The sequence below is a fragment of the Salarias fasciatus genome, unplaced genomic scaffold, assembly GCF_902148845.1.
Source record: "Salarias fasciatus unplaced genomic scaffold, fSalaFa1.1, whole genome shotgun sequence".
NCBI lineage: Eukaryota > Metazoa > Chordata > Actinopteri > Blenniiformes > Blenniidae > Salarias > Salarias fasciatus.
Genome location: NW_021941383.1, coordinates 149,225 through 168,987, shown reverse-complemented (window position 1 = coordinate 168,987; position 19,763 = coordinate 149,225). Strand labels below are relative to the sequence as shown.

Here is a 19,763-nt window from a genome sequence, read left to right as displayed (position 1 = left end):
GCCACAACGCAACACAACGCTACACAAACACAACACAACCCTGCACAACGCTACGCAACGCTACACAACGCTACACAACACAACACAACCCTGCACAACGCTGCACAACGCTGCACAACACAAAACTACACAACGCTACGCAACGCTACACAACACAAAACTACACAACGCTACACAACGCTGCACAACGCAAAACTACACAACGCTACACAACGCTGCACAACGCAACACAACGCTGCACAACGCTACACAACGCTGCACAACGCTACACAACGCTGCACAACACAAAACTACACAACGCTACACAACGCTGCACAACGCTGCACAACGCTACACAACGCTACACAACACAACGCTACACAACGCTACACAACGCTGCGCAACACAACGCTACACAACACAACACAACGCTACACAACGCTACACAACGCAACACAACGCTACACAACGCTATACAACGCTGCACAACGCTGCACAATGCTACACAACACAACACAACGCTACACAACGCTACACAACGCTGCACAACACAACACAACGCTACACAACGCTGCACAACACAACACAACGCTACACAATGCTACACAACGCTACACAACGCTGCACAACACAACACAACGCTACACAACGCTACACAACGCTACACAACGCTGCACAACGCTACACAACGCTGCACAACGCTACACAACGCTGCACAACACAACACAACGCTACACAACGCTGCACAACACAACACAACGCTACGCAACGCTACACAACGCTACACAACGCTGCACAACACAAAACTACACAACGCTACACAACACAACACTACACAACGCTACACAACGCTGCACAACGCTGCACAACGCTACACAACGCTACACAACACAACGCTACACAACGCTGCACAATGCAACACAACGCTACACAACACAACACAAGGCTACACAATGTTGCACAACACAACACAACGCTACACAACGCTGCACAACGCTGCACAACGCTACACAACGCTACACAACACAACACAACACTACACAACGCTGCACAACACAACACAACGCTACACAACACTACACAACGCTACACAACACAACACAACGCTACACAACACTACACAACGCTACACAACGCTGCACAACACTACACAACGCTACACAACACTACACAACGCTACACAACGCTACACAACACTACACAACGCTGCACAACACAACGCTACACAACACAACACAACACTACACAACGCTGCACAACACAACACAACGCTACACAACACTACACAACGCTACACAACACAACACAACGCTACACAACACTACACAACGCTACACAACGCTGCACAACACTACACAACGCTACACAACACTACACAACGCTACACAACGCTACACAACACTACACAACGCTGCACAACACAACGCTACACAACACTACACAACGCTACACAACACTACACAACGCTGCACAACGCTGCACAACGCTACACAACACTGCACAACGCTACACAACGCTGCACAACGCTACACAACACTACACAACACTACACAACGCTGCACAACACAACGCTACACAACGCAACACAACGCTACACAACGCTACACAACACTGCACAATGCTACACAACGCTGCACAACGCTACACAACGCTGCACAACGCTACACAACGCTGCACAACGCTGCACAACGCTACACAACGCTGCACAACACTACACAACGCTACACAACACTACACAACGCTGCACAACGCTACACAACGCTACACAACACAACACAACCCTGCACAACGCTACGCAACGCTACACAACGCTACACAACACAACACAACCCTGCACAACGCTGCACAACGCTGCACAACACAAAACTACACAACGCTACGCAACGCTACACAACACAAAACTACACAACGCTACACAACGCTGCACAACGCAAAACTACACAACGCTACACAACGCTGCACAACGCAACACAACGCTGCACAACGCTACACAACGCTGCACAACGCTACACAACGCTGCACAACACAAAACTACACAACGCTACACAACGCTGCACAACGCTGCACAACGCTACACAACGCTACACAACACAACGCTACACAACGCTACACAACGCTGCGCAACACAACGCTACACAACACAACACAACGCTACACAACGCTACACAACGCAACACAACGCTACACAACGCTACACAACGCTGCACAACGCTGCACAATGCTACACAACACAACACAACGCTACACAACGCTACACAACGCTGCACAACACAACACAACGCTACACAACGCTGCACAACACAACACAACGCTACACAACACAACGCTACACAACGCTGCACAACACAACACAACGCTACACAACGCTACACAACGCTACACAACGCTGCACAACGCTACACAACGCTGCACAACGCTACACAACGCTGCACAACACAACACAACGCTACACAACGCTGCACAACACAACACAACGCTACACAACGCTGCACAACACAACACAACGCTACACAACGCTACGCAACGCTACACAACGCTACACAACGCTGCACAACGCTACACAACGCTGCACAACACAAAACTACACAACGCTACACAACGCTGCACAACGCTGCACAACGCTACACAACGCTACACAACACAACGCTACACAACGCTGCACAACGCAACACAACGCTACACAACACAACACAACGCTACACAACGCTGCACAACACAACACAACGCTACACAACGCTACACAACGCTGCACAACGCTGCACAATGCTACACAACACAACACAACGCTACACAACGCTACACAACGCTGCACAACACAACACAACGCTACACAACGCTACACAACGCTACACAACACTACACAACGCTACACAACGCTACACAACGCTACACAACACAACACAACACTACACAACGCTACACAACACTACACAACGCTACACAACGCTACACAACACTACACAACGCTACACAACGCTACACAACGCTGCACAACGCTACACAACACAACACAACGCTACACAACGCTACACAACGCTGCACAACACAACACAACGCTACACAACGCTACACAACGCTACACAACACTACACAACGCTACACAACGCTACACAACACTACACAACGCTGCACAACACAACACAACGCTGCACAACACAACGCTACACAACACTACACAACGCTACACAACACAACACAACGCTGCACAATGCTGCACAACGCTACACAACACTACACAACGCTGCACAACGCTGCACAACGCTGCACAACGCTGCACAACGCTACACAACGCTGCACAACGCTACACAACGCCACACAACGCTGCACAACGCTGCACAACACAACACAACGCTAAACAACGCTACACAACGCTGCACAACACAACACAACACAACACAACGCTACACAACGCTACACAATGCTGCAGAACGCTGCACAATGCTACACAACACATCGCTACACAACACCACACAACGCTGCACAACGCTACACAGCACTACACAACGCTACACTGCACAACACAACACAACACAACGCTACACAACACAACACAACGCTACACAACGCTACACAACACAACACAACGCTACACAACGCTACACAACACAACACAACGCTACACAACGCTGCACAACGCTGCACAACGCTACACAACACAACACTACACAACACAACACAACGCTACACAACACAACTTCTTTTTGTGGTCATCTGGACTCCTGGTCTGATCCTGATCCTGGTCTGATGTGGACTTCCTCCGCCCCCCTTTGCTGCAGCTGACCCAGGCCCAGGCGGGCCGGTTCAACGTGCACGTGCACGTGGAGTACGAGTGGCGCCTCCAGAACCAGGACCTGGACGAGAGCGAGGACGAGATGGAGGACAAGGTGTGTGTCTCGGCCCGTGGACCCGGTTCCGGTATCGACGCCGTGGACCCACTTCGCGTTGTGGTCTTTCCCCAGCCGATCCCGACCCGGCGGGACGAGCGCCCGGTCAGCTGCTTCCTGCCCGGCGCCGGGTCCGGGTCCGGGTCTGGGCCCGGGTCCGGGCCCAGCATGGCGGCGCTGGCCCGGGACGCCGCCTGCCTGGCCCGGGACAGGCAGAGACCGGGACCGGGAACCATGATGACCAACGAGACCTACGGAACCACCATGCTGCCGGGACCAGGACTGGGTTCAAGCCCAGGTCCCGCGCCGCCTCTGCCTGCAAGACCACCAGCAAAAGGTCGGTTCTGGTTCTGGGTCCAGATGGGACTCTGGTCCACTTCAGCTGGATCTTCATTCTGGTTCTGGTCCACTTCAAATCCTCGTGAAACCAGAGGAAGAACTTCTGCTCCCTCAAGAACCCCGAGTCCTAGAGGGACCAGAAAGAGACCCTCTAGGACTCTGTGTCCTTTCTGGTCCCTCTAGGACTCTGTGTCCTTTCTGGTCCCTCTAGGACTCTGTGTCCTTTCTGGTCCCTCTAGGACCCCGTGTCCTTTCTGGTCCCTCTAGGACTCTGTGTCCTTTCTGGTCCCTCTAGGACTCTGTGTCCTTTCTGGTCCCTCTAGGACCCCGTGTCCTCTCTGGTCCCTCTAGGACCCCGTGTCCTCTCTGGTCCCTCTAGGACCCCGTGTCCTTTCTGGTCCCTCTAGGACCCCGTGTCCTTTCTGGTCCCTCTAGGACCCCGTGTCCTCTCTGGTCCCTCTAGGACCCCGTGTCCTCTCTGGTCCCTCTAGGACCCCGTGTCCTCTCTGGTCCCTCTAGGACCCCGTGTCCTCTCTGGTCCCTCTAGGACCCCGTGTCCTCTCTGGTCCCTCTAGGACCCCATGTCCTTTCTGGTCCCTCTAGGACCCCGTGTCCTCTCTGGTCCCTCTCGAGGTTTTGTCCTGCCCCGGGTCTCGTGGTCTTGGGTTTTCTCTTGTCTGGCCTGATGCGGAACGTGAAGGGACCTGAAAACCTGGATCCAGTCTGGATCTAGATCTTAATTCTGAATCTGGTGGAACAAACTGGACCAGATTCTTGTTCCGGTTCTGTTTTTCACCCGGTTTGGTTCGGGACTGGTTCTGGTTCAGTTTTGTTCCGGGTCTCATTCTGGTCCTGTTCAGGTTGTGGTTCTAGTCTGGATTGGAATCTCCTCCTGGTCCTGGACTCCTGGAAGAGATTCTGATGTCTTAGTCCGGTTCCTGTTGTGGTTCTGATTGAATTCTGGTCCTGGCTTTGATTTCTGATTGTGGTTCTGGACCAACAGGACCAGGTCTCTCTAAACCAGCTGCCATGGAGTCAGTCGGACGACAGCGGTCCTCGTCGGACCCGCCGAACCCCCAGACCCCCGAGAGGAATTCCTCCATGTACGGTAGGTCTGTCCTGGTCCTGTCCAGTCCCTCTCAGCTGGTCTCAGCTGGTCTCTCATGGTGTCAGCTGGTCTCAGCTGGTCTCTCATGGTCTCTGCTCCTCCTCCAGTTCTCCCGGCTCCTCCCCCTCCTCTGGCTCCGCCTCCAGGCAGCAGGAGGTCCAGCATGATGGACACCAGGACCGGGACGGCCAAGACCGCCCCCCTTCCTTCCCCGCCCATTCCTCCGCCCCCCCACTACAAAGCCCCGCCCCTCCCTCCGCCGCCCGGACCCACGTCTCCGTCTGGGTGAGTACTGGACTGGCCCGGCGGGACCAGGTCCTGCTGTGGCTCAGTGGGACAGCAGGGACGTCCTGTCCTGCTGCCATGGGCAGCGGTTCGAGTCCCGTAGTTTGTTCACATTATTTGGGTCTGATCTGGACTGATCCGGTCTGATCCGGTCTGATCTGATCTGGTCTGGTCTGGTCTGATCTGGACTGATCTGGTCTGATCCGGTCTGGTCTGATCTGGTCTGATCTGGTCTGATCCGGTCTGATCTGGTCTGATGTTGTCTGATCCGGTCTGATCTGGTCTTGTCTGATCCGGTCTGATCTGGTCTTGTCTGATCCGGTCTGATCTGGTCTTGTCTGATCTGGTCTGATCCGGTCTGATCTGGTCTGATCTGGTCTGATGTTGTCTGATCCGGTCTGATCTGGTCTGATTGTTCCTCCTGATCAGGTCCGTGAAACGTCCTCAAAGACCCCCAGTGAGGACACCGTCTGTGGACAAAGCAGGTAATACACACACACACACACACACACACACACACACACACACACACACACACACACACACACACACACTCTCTCTCTCTCTCTCTCTCTCTCTCTCTCTCTCTCTCTCTCTCTCTCTCTCTCTCTCTCTCTCTCTCTCTCTGGCAGTCTGAAGCCAGGTTTACTCTTGAACAATTCTGTGGAACGCATGGCCACGAATCAAGTCGCAAACCACTTGTACAGTGGCGTGGCGTGGCGTGGCGTGACGTGGCGTGACGTGGCGTGGCGTGACGTGACGTGGCGTGGCGTGGCGTGGCGTGACGTGGCGTGACGTGACGTGACTTGGCGTGACGTGGCGTGACGTGGCGTGGTGTGACGTGACGTGGCGTGACGTGGCGTGGCGTGGCGTGGCGTGGCGTGACGTGGCGTGGCGTGGCGTGGCGTGACGTGGCGTGGCGTGGCGTGGCGTGGCGTGGCGTGGCGTGGCGTGACGTGACTTGGCGTGGCGTGACGTGGCGTGACGTGGCGTGGCGTGACGTGACGTGGCGTGACGTGGCGTGGCGTGGCGTGGCGTGGCGTGACGTGGCGTGGCGTGGCGTGGCGTGACGTGGCGTGACGTGACTTGGCGTGGAATGACGTGGCGTGACGTGGCGTGGCGTGACGTGACGTGGCGTGACGTGGCGTGGCGTGGCGTGGCGTGGCGTGGCGTGACGTGGCGTGGCGTGGCGTGGCGTGACGTGGCGTGACGTGACTTGGCGTGGCGTGACGTGGCGTGACGTGGCGTGGCGTGGCGTGGCGTGACGTGGCGTGAAGCGTGCGCCGTGACTGCGTGCCATTTTGGGACGAGAATTTTGAAATGTTCAAAATTTTGGTCACGACAAAATATTGTGACCGGGCTGTGAACTATGCCCAACTGTCCGTGAACGCCTCGTGAACGCGTCGGGGCGATGCGGGAGGATGCTGCCGGTCGTGGTCACCGGCGAGGACCCGGAAAAGGGCCCCGTCAGGGGGATTTTCCACACACTGTCGTTGCAGCATCAAGTGTAGCGCCTTTAACCTGTCATTGAAACTTACTGATGTCCGGTTCATGTCCGGGTAGCCGGGGTGTCCTGGGGCGGGTGTGGCTGGGGGCCCTGGGCCCTGGTGCCTGGGGGCTGTTCCCTTCCATTGGGGTGAGGGGGTCGGCCTGGCTGGGGGGGCCGGTCGGCTCGGGCGTGCTGCCGCGGCCTGGGTCGGTGCATTCCCTGGGGTCTGGTTGCTGCCCCGGAATCCAGGTCATCGGGGGGGTGGGGGTGGGGGGGGGGGGGGGGGGGGGGGGGGGTGGATGGGGGGGGTAGATAGGGGGGGGGGGTGGGTGTGCGTGTACGTGCATGTGTATATGTGTGTGGGTGTGTATGTGTGAGTATGTATATATGTTTTTGTATGAGTGGGTATGTATGTATGTGTATGTGAGTGTGTGGGTGTGTATCTGGATATGTATGTATGTATGTCTGTACGTGTGTGTGTATATGTGTGGGCGATTGGAGCTATGTATGAGAGAGTGTGGTGTCCTGTGGGGGGGGCCCCGGTGGGTCTGGGGGCGGTGGGCCCTGGGTCTGGGTCCTTCTGCTGCCCCCTGTCTGTCCTCACCTTATCTCCTCCTGATGCATGATGGGTGTGTGCTTCTTGGGTCGGTGGCTCTCTGGCTATGGTCGCTGTCCGCCCTGGTCCTGGGGGGGGGGGGGGCACTCCTGGCCCTGTCCTCCATCCGGGGGCTCCTGGGTGACGGGGGTGCTGTGGCATCCCCGGACCCCCCTCTCCCCCCGCTCTCATGCACACACGTAGGGCTTTGGGAGGCGGGCTTATCAGGTAGGGTGTGGTGGAGGGTGGAGGGGGGGGGGGGGTGGACGGTGGAGGGGGGGTGGAGGGGGCCGTCTAAGTGGCCCCAATCACTGCACGCTTCAGTGGCTCGCCTCTCAGTCTTAATTGCACTTAGTCATCTAACATGACCAAATACATACAAACACACACGTCGGGGGGTCTTGGCGCGCCGTGTCGGGGGGGGGGCTGTTCAGGTGGATGAGACTGCTCGTTTGGCCTCACTCGCGGCACGGTGTGGTTACTGACCCTCAAATTTTAATCACAAACAACATATACTCCATCAACACTCACGAGACGAGGGTTAGGGGCTGCCGGGGTCCCCGGCCGGGGCTTTCCTCTGCCCCGTTTCTGGACCGGAGCGTGGGCGTCTGCCTGGGGGGGCGGCTTGGATCCGGGCTCTGTGATGTCCGCCGGCTGTCTGGGCTCTGAGGGCCTCTCTGGCCTGCTTCTGGCCTTCTCAGGTGTCAGAGGTCATATATGCATGATCACTATCACCATCACTGTCACCATCATATTCACATGATCACGCTGATCTTTAATCACTCTTCACATACTGGGTTACCTTGTCTTCTTGTGGTGGTTAGAATAATGGTGATCTGTAGTAGCCTTCTCTTGTTGCACGCCCCGAGTTTATTACTAGTTACTACTAGTTACTACTAGTTACTACTAGTTACTGCTAGCTCTATTCTCACAAAGAAAAAAAAAATGGTTTGTGGTGTCTTTGCATTTCCTTCCTTCGCTACACCTCTTTTTATTTTTGTGGTCTGGTCTGTTCACTAATATGGTTCGTCAGGGGGAGATAAAAAAAAATTATATATACATGTATGTCTGGTTCTGTCAGTTTTTGCGTTGGTTGTCGGCTCTGTTTTGGTGTTGTCTAGATTGTTGTTGGTGATGACGATTGTTGGTGATGATGATTCTTGGTTATGTGTGGTGCGTCGACAACACTGTTTTGCATCGTGAATGTGTACATAGGTTGTGCCCCCCCCCCCCCCCCCCGTTCTCCGTCTCTTTATCTCTCTCTCTTTCTGTCTCTCGCTCTCTGAGTGTCTCCGTCCCGGTCCTGTCCTCAGCCATGCCAGACGCCAGTTTTAAATAAAGGCAGCAGCAGGAGGAGACTCAGTCTCGTCCTGCTGCTCACATTAAAATCTGTTCAGATAGCAAAAGGCTACAGTCAGACAATATTGCACGCCCAGCTGCTGAACAGGACAAGGGGAAAAAAAATTTAAAAAAGAAACTTTCTGATGTCAGCCGTCCGTCAGCGCCTGTTCTGCTGCTCTTCACACAGAGCAGCTGCAGAACAGGCAGTGACGGCGTCTCTGGCTCAGCATGGTGTCTGTTCCACAGCAAATCAACAACGACCCGGGGCTGGGGAAGCCCTCTTTTCACTCGTATATGACCTGCGGAATTGCACGCGCAACCATGTTGTGCCAATGCGGAAAGCTCGTAAACTATGAGCAAACTCTGCGTGAATGCGTCGTGCCAATTTGCGACACTGACGGGCGCATTCGTGAACTGGTGGTGAACTGGTGGTGAACTGGTGGTGAACTGGTGGTGAACTAGTGGTGAACTGGTGGTGAACTAGTCGGGAACTAGTGGTGAACTGGTGGTGAACTAGTGGTGAACTAGTGGTGAACTAGTCGGGAACTAGTGGTGAACTGGTGGCGAACTAGTGGTGAACTGGTGGTGAACTGGTGGTGAACTAGTGGTGAACTGGTGGTGAACTAGTGGTGAACTAGTCGGGAACTAGTGGTGAACTGGTGGCGAACTAGTGGTGAACTGGTGGTGAACTGGTGGTGAACTAGTGGTGAACTGGTGGTGAACTAGTGGTGAACTGGTGGTGAACTGGTGGTGAACTAGTCGGGAACTAGTGGTGAACTGGTGGCGAACTAGTGGTGAACTGGTGGTGAACTGGTGGTGAACTAGTGGTGAACTGGTGGTGAACTGGTGGTGAACTAGTGGTGAACTGGTGGTAAACTGGTAGTGAACTGGTGGTGAACTACTGGTGAACTGGTGGTGAACTGGTGGTGAACTACTGGTGAACTGGTGGTGAACTAGTCGTGAACTGGTGGTGAACTGGTGGTGAACTGGTGGTGAACTGGTGGTGAACTAGTGGTGAACTGGTGGTGAACTAGTGGTGAACTGGTGGTGAACTAGTGGTGAACTGGTGGTGAACTAGTGGTGAACTACTGGTGAACTGGTGGTGAACTAGTCGTGAACTGGTGGTGAACTGGTGGTGAACTGGTGGTGAACTGGTGGTGAACTAGTGGTGAACTGGTGGTGAACTAGTGGTGAACTGGTGGTGAACTAGTGGTGAACTGGTGGTGAACTAGTGGTGAACTGGTGGTGAACTGGTGGTGAACTAGTCGTGAACTGGTGGTGAACGGTGCGGGAGCCTGCCGGTTGGTGACTCCAGATCGACACGCTTTGCCACGACGACATCGTGGCAAAAAGTGGTGCAGGTGTAAACCCGGCTTGACTGTTTTCTTGTTGTTTCTTCTCTTTAGGTGTTGTGTCTCCTGGCAGTCCTCCAACACCAAAACCCAGAACCACGTTCTCTGTGAGTGACACACAACACAGCAACACAACCAACAACACAAACATCACAACAACAACACAACCAACAACACAAACAACACAACAACACAACCAACACCCCAAACAACACAACCAACAACACAAACAACACAACAACACAACCAACAACACAAACAACACAACCAGCAACACAAACAACACAACAACAACAACAACAACAACACAACCAACACCACAACCAACACAAACAACAACAATAACAACACAAACAACACAACACTACGAAAACAACACAACCAACACCACAACCAACACAAACAACAACAATAACAACACAAACAACACACTACGAAAACAACACAACCAACACCACAACCAACAGCACAAACAAAACAACCAACAACACAAACATCACAACAATACAACCAACACCACAACAACACAACCAGCAACACAACCAACACAACAAGAACACAAACAACAACACAACCAACACAAACAACAACACAACACAACCAACAACACAAACAACACAACAACAACACAACCAACAACACAAACAGCACAACAACACAGCCAACACATCAAGAACACAAACAACAACACAACCAACACAAACAACAACACAAACAACACAACAACAACACAAACAACACAACACAACCAACACCACAAACAACACAACCAACAACACAAACACAGAAAACACAAACACAAAAACACAAACAACACAAACAACACAACAAGAACAAAAACAACAACAACAACACAACCAACACCACAACAACACAAACAACACAACCAGCAACACAAACAACACAAACAACACAACCAACAACACAAACAACAACAACACAAACAACAAAAACAACGCAACCAACAATACAAACAACACAACAAAAAACAACACGACCAACACCACAAATAGCACAACCAACAACACTAACAACACAACAACAACACAACACCAACAACAACAACACAACAACAACACCACAGAAGCAGCAGTTGTAGATGCAGCTGTTCAGAGTGCAGCGCCTGTGTCGGTTCTGCTCTTCGATGCGGTTCCTGATCGACTGTCACGGTGTGAAGGAGTGAACAGCAGCAGTGTTTACATGAACACTTTCATGTCTTCATCCTGAACAGAAGAACTAATCTGCATGTCACGAAACAAAAGACCATCGGTGAGGAAACATTGAAAAAAAAACTCTTTTTTCACTTTATTTTAGAGGTAAGGCTGTAGTGGGTCCACGGTGAGTGAAAATTAAAAAAAAAAATGTTTTCATTTTTTGATTTTTTACACTTTATTTCGTATCGTAGCTTTAATAAGACCATTGATGAGTGAAAATTGAAAATAATAATTAAAGCTGCAAGCGGCATTGGTCGGGACCGAGCCTCCCCGCCGGCTCACGACTGAGATGTCCATCCACTAACATGGAGCTGTTAGCATCAGTCATCCACTAACATGGAGCTGTTAGCATCAGTCATCCACTAACATGGAGCTGTTAGCATCAGTCATCCACTAACATGGAGCTGTTAGCTTCTCCCATCCACTAACATGTAGCTGTTAGCATCTCCCATCCACTAACATGGAGCTGTTAGCATCTATAATCCACTAACATGGAGCTGTTAGCTTCTCCCATCTGCTTTTGACAGTCACTTAATGAAGGCAATCAGTGTCAGAGTTTGATTGACAGCTGCTGTCAGCTGTGTAACTGCAATGTATGCCCATATATGGTCATGCCAGTTAGAGTGGAGAGAGGAGAAAATAAAAGTTTCTATTTGGGAAACAACTGCTCCTTGTTCCTTTCCTGTTTGGCAAAACTGAACAAAAAATATCACGTTTGATCGGAAATTTAGTTGTCTTTCAGTTGGTGAGGCTTTCAGAGCAGTCAGACTTTTAGTTTGGACCATCGAGGCCTCAGCTTGTGAGAAGCGCGAGATTTTTCCCCATCCGGCTCCATTATAACTGAGAGCAAAAAAAATGCAGAGCGCACACCTTTTCATACCTGTGAAAACGTACATTTAACATGCTATCTTCCCCACTTATGTGACATCATCTTGTTTGGGAGAACCTGGTGAGGCTTTACGTGTGCTCTGTTTGTTGATAGGAGTCACGGTTTAGCCGCAGTCGCCAGTTTTTCGAGGTGCTTAAAAAGGTGACTTTTTTCATTTTTTTCCCCATTATAATGGATGAGGGCCGGAGCAAGGCAGGATTTCAGACTTCCAACTTTGAGCGCTAATAAAATCCACACTGTGAGACTTTTGACAAAGTTGTTCACAAATTTTGTCGAGAAACTTCTCCTCTATCACGTCGCGTGACTCTAATGTCTGTACAACAAACGGTCTCAGAGGAGATAATTTTTTCGTGAGGAGTGATTTTGAGTAGGATTACACGCTGCTCTATGTTACCAATCTTCAGTTTTCTGTTTTCCGCCCGTGGCCTCTTTAAGCCTGGTGGACAGACCGCCTGGAAGCGACAGGCCGACTGCTGCATCCCTTCAAAATAAAGTGAAAAAATCAAAACTAATTTTTTTCCAATTTTCACTCACCGATGGTCGGACTTCAGTTTTCTCTCGATGGTCTTCTAACCTTACCTGCAAAATAAAGCAAAATTATTTAAAAAAATGAAAACAATTTTTCTTTAAATTTTCACTCACCGATGGTCTTCAGCCACACACACACACACACACACACACACACACACACACACACACACACACTGTGCAGGTCTGCAGTCCAGAGCCGTAGCGGTGATCCACCTGATGTGGATCCACCTGACGTGGATCCACCTGACGTGGATCCACCTGACGTGGATCCGCTGTTTCTACACCTGTCGGCCGTTTCTCTTAATTTAACCCTTTAAAATGCAGCGGCGGCGTTTCTGAGCGACCAGCGGGTCGGAGGACGCTCTTCATATCCGGACCGTTACTGAACCGATGAGCAGAACCGTCAGGGAGACAGTTCCTTGGAATCGAGTCACGAGGAACCGGTTCTACTCAAGAACCGGTTCTCAATTCCCCTCCCCAACAAGACAAACAACAGTCCAACCATAAACAGTCCCTGTCCCTGTCTGTCCCCAACCCCGTCTGTCCCTGTCTGTCCCCATCCTCGCCTGTCCCCGTCCCCGTCTGTCCCCGTCTGTCCCCGTCTGTCCCCGTCTGTCCCCGTCCCCAGCAGCTGAAGCCCCGCAGGGTGAAGGCTCTGTACGACTGTCTCGCTGACAACGTGGACGAGTTGACGTTCAGTGAGGGGGACGTGATCGTGGTGGACGGGGAGGAGGACAGCGAGTGGTGGGTGAGTGGGACACACACACACACACACACACACACACACACACACACACACACACACACTCTCTCTGAAGTGCTGATGTCTCTGTCTCTGTCTCAGATTGGACACATCGAATCTCAGCCGGACAGACGGGGAGTGTTTCCTGTCACCTTCGTCCACTTCATCTCAGAGTGACCAGACCACACACACACACACAGAGTAACACACAATCACACACACACACACACACACACACACAAAGAGAAACATACAATCTCACACACACACACACACACACACACACACACACACAGAGAGAAAACGTTCTTCTAATAAAACGATCCGAGAAAAACAACTTTATGTTCTGTGGTTGATTCAAAATATTGTGGAGGGGCGTGGTTAAAGTCAGCTGGGGGCGTGGTTAAAGTCAGCTGGGGGCGTGGTTAAAGTCAGCTGTGGGGAGGGGCGTGGTTAATGTCAGCTGTAGGCGTGGTTAAAGTCAGCTGGGGCGTGGTTAAAGTCAGCTGTGGGCGTGGTTAAAGTCAGCTGTGGGGAGGGGCGTGGTTAATGTCAGCTGTAGGCGTGGTTAAAGTCAGCTGGGGCGTGGTTAAAGTCAGCTGGGCGTGGTTAACGTCAGCTGTGGGGAGGGGCGTGGTTAACGTCAGCTGTAGGCGTGGTTAAAGTCAGCTGGGGCGTGGTTAAAGTCAGCTGGGCGTGGTTAATGTCAGCTGTGGGGAGGGGAGTGGTTAATGTCAGCTGTGGGCGTGGTTAAAGTCAGCTGGGCGTGGTTAACGTCAGCTGTGGGGAGGGGCGTGGTTAACGTCAGCTGGGGGCGTGGTTAATGTCAGCTGTGGGGAGGGGCGTGGTTAATGTCAGCTGTGGGGAGGGGCGTGGTTAATGTGGTTATTTTTTTTTTATTTTCACTCACTGAGGGACTTCAGCCTTCCCTCCACAATAAAGCGTAAAAAATAAAAATCTAATTTTTTCCAATTTTTACCCACTGACGGCATCACCGTATCGGCCCGAATATAAAACGACTCTGATTATAAGACGAGTCCTTTTTTTCAAATATCATTTTGTGAAAATAAAAACATGTTGAAGACAATGAGGTCCCTCGTTAAAGAACTTTTTATTGTACAATTATTCTAAACTCAAAAACTCACAACAGAGATGACATTTCACGTGATTTAAGATAAGAGATAAGATAAGATTGCAGTATTACACAAATAAATCTATTATATATATTACATATTATATTACAGGGAACAATCAATTCTTTCAGGAGCCATGTTGATGTAGATCTTTGGGCACTGGAAGGCGCAGTTAGAAGGAAAGGTTTTTGTCCTGGCGTGGAACTGAGCATTGCTAAGTTAAAATACTGCCGGCTGTCCTCTGATCTGCCTGACTGGACCCTTTCTTTGGATTTCCTGGAGACGTTGTGAAGACGCTGAGCAGCTGATCGGCGAGCTGACGGACTCCGCCGCGCCTCGGGGATGAAGTCGGTGTCAGGGAAGCGAACAAGAACGAATGCACGGGGCCATTTCTAGCAGTTCAGCGAGCGCCGAGTGGCCCGGAGCACAGACTCCCGGCTCGCTGGAAGCTTCGGGCGGAGCCTCGGCCAGACGCTAACGCCAGCCGGCAGACTAATGAGACAAGTGGCTGCGGGGGTGGCTGTGCGTGCGGGAGCAGCTGGATGAGATTTCTGTGTACAAAACTATTGACGGCAGAGTGATTATTGAAGATGAGTTGATGAACTTCATGGTTGTTAAAATCAGAACACTGCCAGCGGACGAAATTGCTTCATTGGTCTCAAACAATTTTTCTTCGGAATGGACTGAAGCGTCCAAGCGAGCGCTATTTGAAATGTGCCCAACAACAATACGGTGCGTAAAGCAGCAAGGCCCTCAGAAGGATGTGAACAGTATAAACGTATAAAGTGCTGAATGAGTGTGGCCGTAACATTCCCACATTTGTCTCACGATCTGGATGGACTCCCTCCGATAGGACTGGACCATGTGGACGCGTCTGCGTTATTCAGCAGAGTCCAACAGTTGAGTCGGGAAGTGTCCTGCCTGAGGACGACTTTGGAACTCGTGAGAATGAGAGTGCGAGGACGTCCGCGGCGGCCATGGAGCTCCGCGTGACGGCGGCGGAGAGGCTGCGTCTCCAGTCCAAGCGCCCCGAGACGCCGGACAAGCCTGGGGAGTAGCTGCCTCAGTGCCACCTGCAGAAGGGGGGTACGGCAGTTGCGGCTGACTTGCAGAGGACAGGATGCGCTCACGAAGCCCGCAGCCCGGTCACCGGCGTGGAGCCCGGTCACCGGCGTGGAGCCCGGTCACCGGCGTGGAGCCCGGTCACCGGCGTGGAGCACGGTCACCGGCGTGGAGCCCGGTCATCGGCGTGGAGCCCGGTCACCGGCGTGGAGCACGGTCACCGGCGTGGAGCCCGGTCATCGGCGTGGAGCCCGGTCATCGGCGTGGAGCCCGGTCACCGGCGTGGAGCCCGGTCACCGGCGTGGAGCACGGTGCTGAAGAGGCGGGAACTGCAGCCGTGACGCGGCACAGCTCCGCCCTCCAAACCCCACCAAAGAGGAACAGCGAAGAAAAACGGGAGTGGTTGGTCCTCAAGCAACATCCCAGTGACCAAAACTAAACTGCTGAGTGTATTTGCCACTAGACTTTCTCCTGAATAGACGCCGACACTCTGAGCGCTTACCTGTCAGAGAAACTGGCCAAGATGGAGACTCGTAAGAAAACAGTCTGCCAGTAACCCATTTTCTTCATTTCGCGTAACAGCAGAGTGCCATGAAGTAGCTCAACTATATGATGCCCAACTCTGGCCAGAGGGAACTTTTGTCCGGCGATATTACGAGGCTCGCAAACCAAGAGCTAATAGTAGCTTAGCTCAAATAAAGCTGGGAGAGACTGGATGCAGCAGTCCACCGAGTTCTGCGCCTGGGGCAGTCAGCGAAGCAAGCGCTCATGATCCCAACGCTCAGAGCTCCTGTCCGGAGTTTTGAAAGAGAGAGTTTTTTTTAATCCAACGCCTGGAGGCTCCGCCTCCCTCTGCTTTCATGAGCGACCAAGCCACGCCCCTTTAATTGTGCAGGCTATTATCCGTGGGGTGAAAATGAGAGCCTCCAGTCCTGCAGCATCCTCCATGTTGAGCTGTTTCCGCTGGACGTTCAGCAGACGGTGGATATATCTGCTGTAGCTAACTCTCCTCTGCTGGGCGAGCGACGTGCTCTCTGGCTGCTCCAGCTGACTGACAGCAGGACAAGGCGGAAGCTCGAAGTCTATTGGCTGAAGCTGACCGGCGCTTTTTCGGATAACATGGGGGTCTATGAGACGAAGGCGGGGCTCATAAATAAATGTTTATCTTGCTTTATGCTGATGTTATATTGTAGTGTGAACCAGACTGACACACTGAAGCTCTGTTAAAATGATTCATACGTTGGAAACGAACGGAAACTCCGGACACCAGCTTCAAACACTGGATGGCCTCTTTCTCTTGTCTCAAATAATGTGCGCGGTTTGCATGCAGGACAAACTGAAGCGGAGCGAGCGCGCCGTGTCATTGTGGATGAGGTCCTGGAAGGGTGCGATATCCTGTGTGTGCAAGCAGGACCTCGAAAGATTAGATTATATACATGAGGCTTTTCACGGAGCTGGAGAGATTTGAACGCCAAGCACGTCAAAGGCAGAATGCCTGGTGGAGTTGCTGTCTTGTGGCATAAGAAATATGACAATATGGTGAAAGTGGTGAGACCGGGACTGATTGGACTGTTGGCCTGGAAATCCTCCACAATGGTGGCAAGTTTTTGATACTGAACGTTTATACTCCGTATGAGTGTACTCAAAATGAGGATGAATATATAAACAGACTTGCAATTCTTCTGGCTTTTATCCAGGATAGTAACTGCACATGTATCTGTATCGTTGGGGATATGAATGCTGACATTGCTGGTGATAAATCATTGTTTGGTCTGCATTTGAAACATTTTTGTGATGAAAATAGCCTCATATTGTCTCGTCCAGTCCTATTGCCTAAAGAAAGCTATACTGATGTAAGTGATGCTTGGCATTCTACATCTTGGCTTGACCGCTGTACATGCACTGCTGACGCCCACTCCTTGACTGCTGAAATGCAGATTATGTATGATTTGGCCACATCTGACCATATGCCTTTAACGCTCAAGTGTAACCTGGACAACATTCCAAAATTAAGTCCTGTCAATGTATTTCAATCAATCAATCAATCAATGTATTTTTGTACAGCCAGCATCACAACAGCAGCTGCCTCAGAGGCTTCAGGATGTTACATTGGTTGGTAAAAATAAAAACAGTGAATAAGCATAATGTTAATATGTCAGATTCACAGTAACGAGTAGGGATGTGCGAGTACCGATACCAGGTATCGGTATCGGGCCGATACTGGCCTTATTTTAAAGTATCGGGTACTCGTGAAGGCTCCCGATGCCAGCCGCCGATACTCACGGCAAGAAACCCCCAGGCGTAGTGAGCCCTCCTCACCAGCAGGTGGCGGTAGTGCAGCCAAATGGGAAGCAAGCTGCCGACAGACATGAAAGAGGAAGAAGCTCCTCTCTGGAGCTGACAGCAGGGCTACACTGCAGCGGGTTGATTCTCCATGAGTCTCATCCAGAGCAGAGACAACAGGATGAATCCAGAACGGCTGCTCGTCTCACCAGAACCGCCGGTGTGGAAATTCTGTTATATCAGTGAAAACGAGCCGAGCTTTGCAGAATGCTAACTCTGCTATGCTAAAATTGCTAAAGGAGGTGCGCGATGTTGTTCATTTACCACTAGTAATTTGTTGAAACACCTCAGGGCGAAGCTTGTGGACGAGAGTCTGACGCTGTTGTGCTGGAAGAAAGAAAACTCCGGCAGCAACTCGACGGCAAACTCTGCAGAAGACCGAGAAACTGAAGAGCAGAGATCCGAGAGCAGCACAGAGAACACCAGCAGCTCTTTAAACTCAGGGGCTGTTCTGTCTCTGACGTTAGTTCATAAAAAAAATCATTAAAATTAGTACATTTAAAAACCTTAGTTTATGTAAAGTGGAAAACTGTTTTATCTTGCACTTAATTTCATTTAAAAACCGTTAAAATAAGTTCATTTTAAAAAGTGTAGAACTTAGAGTTGTTTGTTTACGTCTTGTAGGTCAGTTCATTTTTAAAAAAACTTAAAATTCAGAGAAATTGTTTCATCTTGCACTTAGTTTCATTTAAACAAGTGTAAACTCAGAGCTGTTTGTTTTATTTTTCAGACTGTTGTTTTGGACTGAAACATCGTGGCTGGGCTGAACTTTTTATTAGACATAAAATTCATTTTCAAAAATAATCTGTCATTGCATTATTTTAAATTTTATGTGTATAAAGTATCGGTATGCAAGTATCGGTATCGGTGAGTACTGAAGATGAAGTACTCGTACTCGGTATCGGTCTGAAAGAAAGTGGTATCGCACATCCCTAGTAACGAGACAGAACGAAGCAACCACCGCCTTAGACCCTCACATCCAGCAAGAAAAACCTCCAGAAACCCAGTGGGAGAAGAAGAGATCTGGGGAGAACCACAGTATGGAGGGATCCCTCTCCCAGGGACGGACAGCTTTGGCAACAGCTAGCATGAGACAATAAGAAGTAAAGCCTGGGACAATGTTGAGGACAGTCCGTTGGACGGTCCAGCACAAGAACCGCGGATCCCAGCAGTAGAACCGAAGCCAGTCCACGGGCAGGACCGACAGGAGTGTCCTCCCGGTCCGGACGGAGCTTGTTCGTAGGCCCTCGTAATAGTGGAGTCAGCAACTGAAACTGGAGAAGACTCCCCCTCGAAGGGGGGGACAGCAGGGGAAAAGCAATGAAGGGACTAAAGGGAAGAACATTCAGACATTAGAGGACAGGGCTCAGTGCACCGTACTTCCCAAAGCATCCTAGCTCCTAGGGCAGCTTTGTGGATACTTAACTGTTTAAACTAGTATTTAGTTAGTATAGTTTAGTTTAGTTTAGTTTAGTTT

General features: G+C 51.2%; 1 protein-coding gene across 1 annotated transcript in view; it reads left to right on the top strand.

The window, feature by feature from the left end:
- LOC115385384 (arf-GAP with SH3 domain, ANK repeat and PH domain-containing protein 2-like) overlaps positions 1-14,031 on the top strand; it is a 14,481-nt gene extending 450 nt beyond the window's left edge. The window contains exons 2-9 of the mRNA XM_030087364.1: positions 3,756-3,863; positions 3,939-4,200; positions 5,206-5,310; positions 5,418-5,595; positions 6,025-6,080; positions 10,427-10,479; positions 13,638-13,754; positions 13,851-14,031. Coding sequence (XP_029943224.1) covers positions 3,756-3,863; positions 3,939-4,200; positions 5,206-5,310; positions 5,418-5,595; positions 6,025-6,080; positions 10,427-10,479; positions 13,638-13,754; positions 13,851-13,925 — 954 coding nt within the window. The 3' untranslated portion in view covers positions 13,926-14,031. The remainder of the gene's footprint in view (positions 1-3,755; positions 3,864-3,938; positions 4,201-5,205; positions 5,311-5,417; positions 5,596-6,024; positions 6,081-10,426; positions 10,480-13,637; positions 13,755-13,850) is intronic.
- Positions 14,032-19,763: the final 5,732 nt, after the last annotated feature.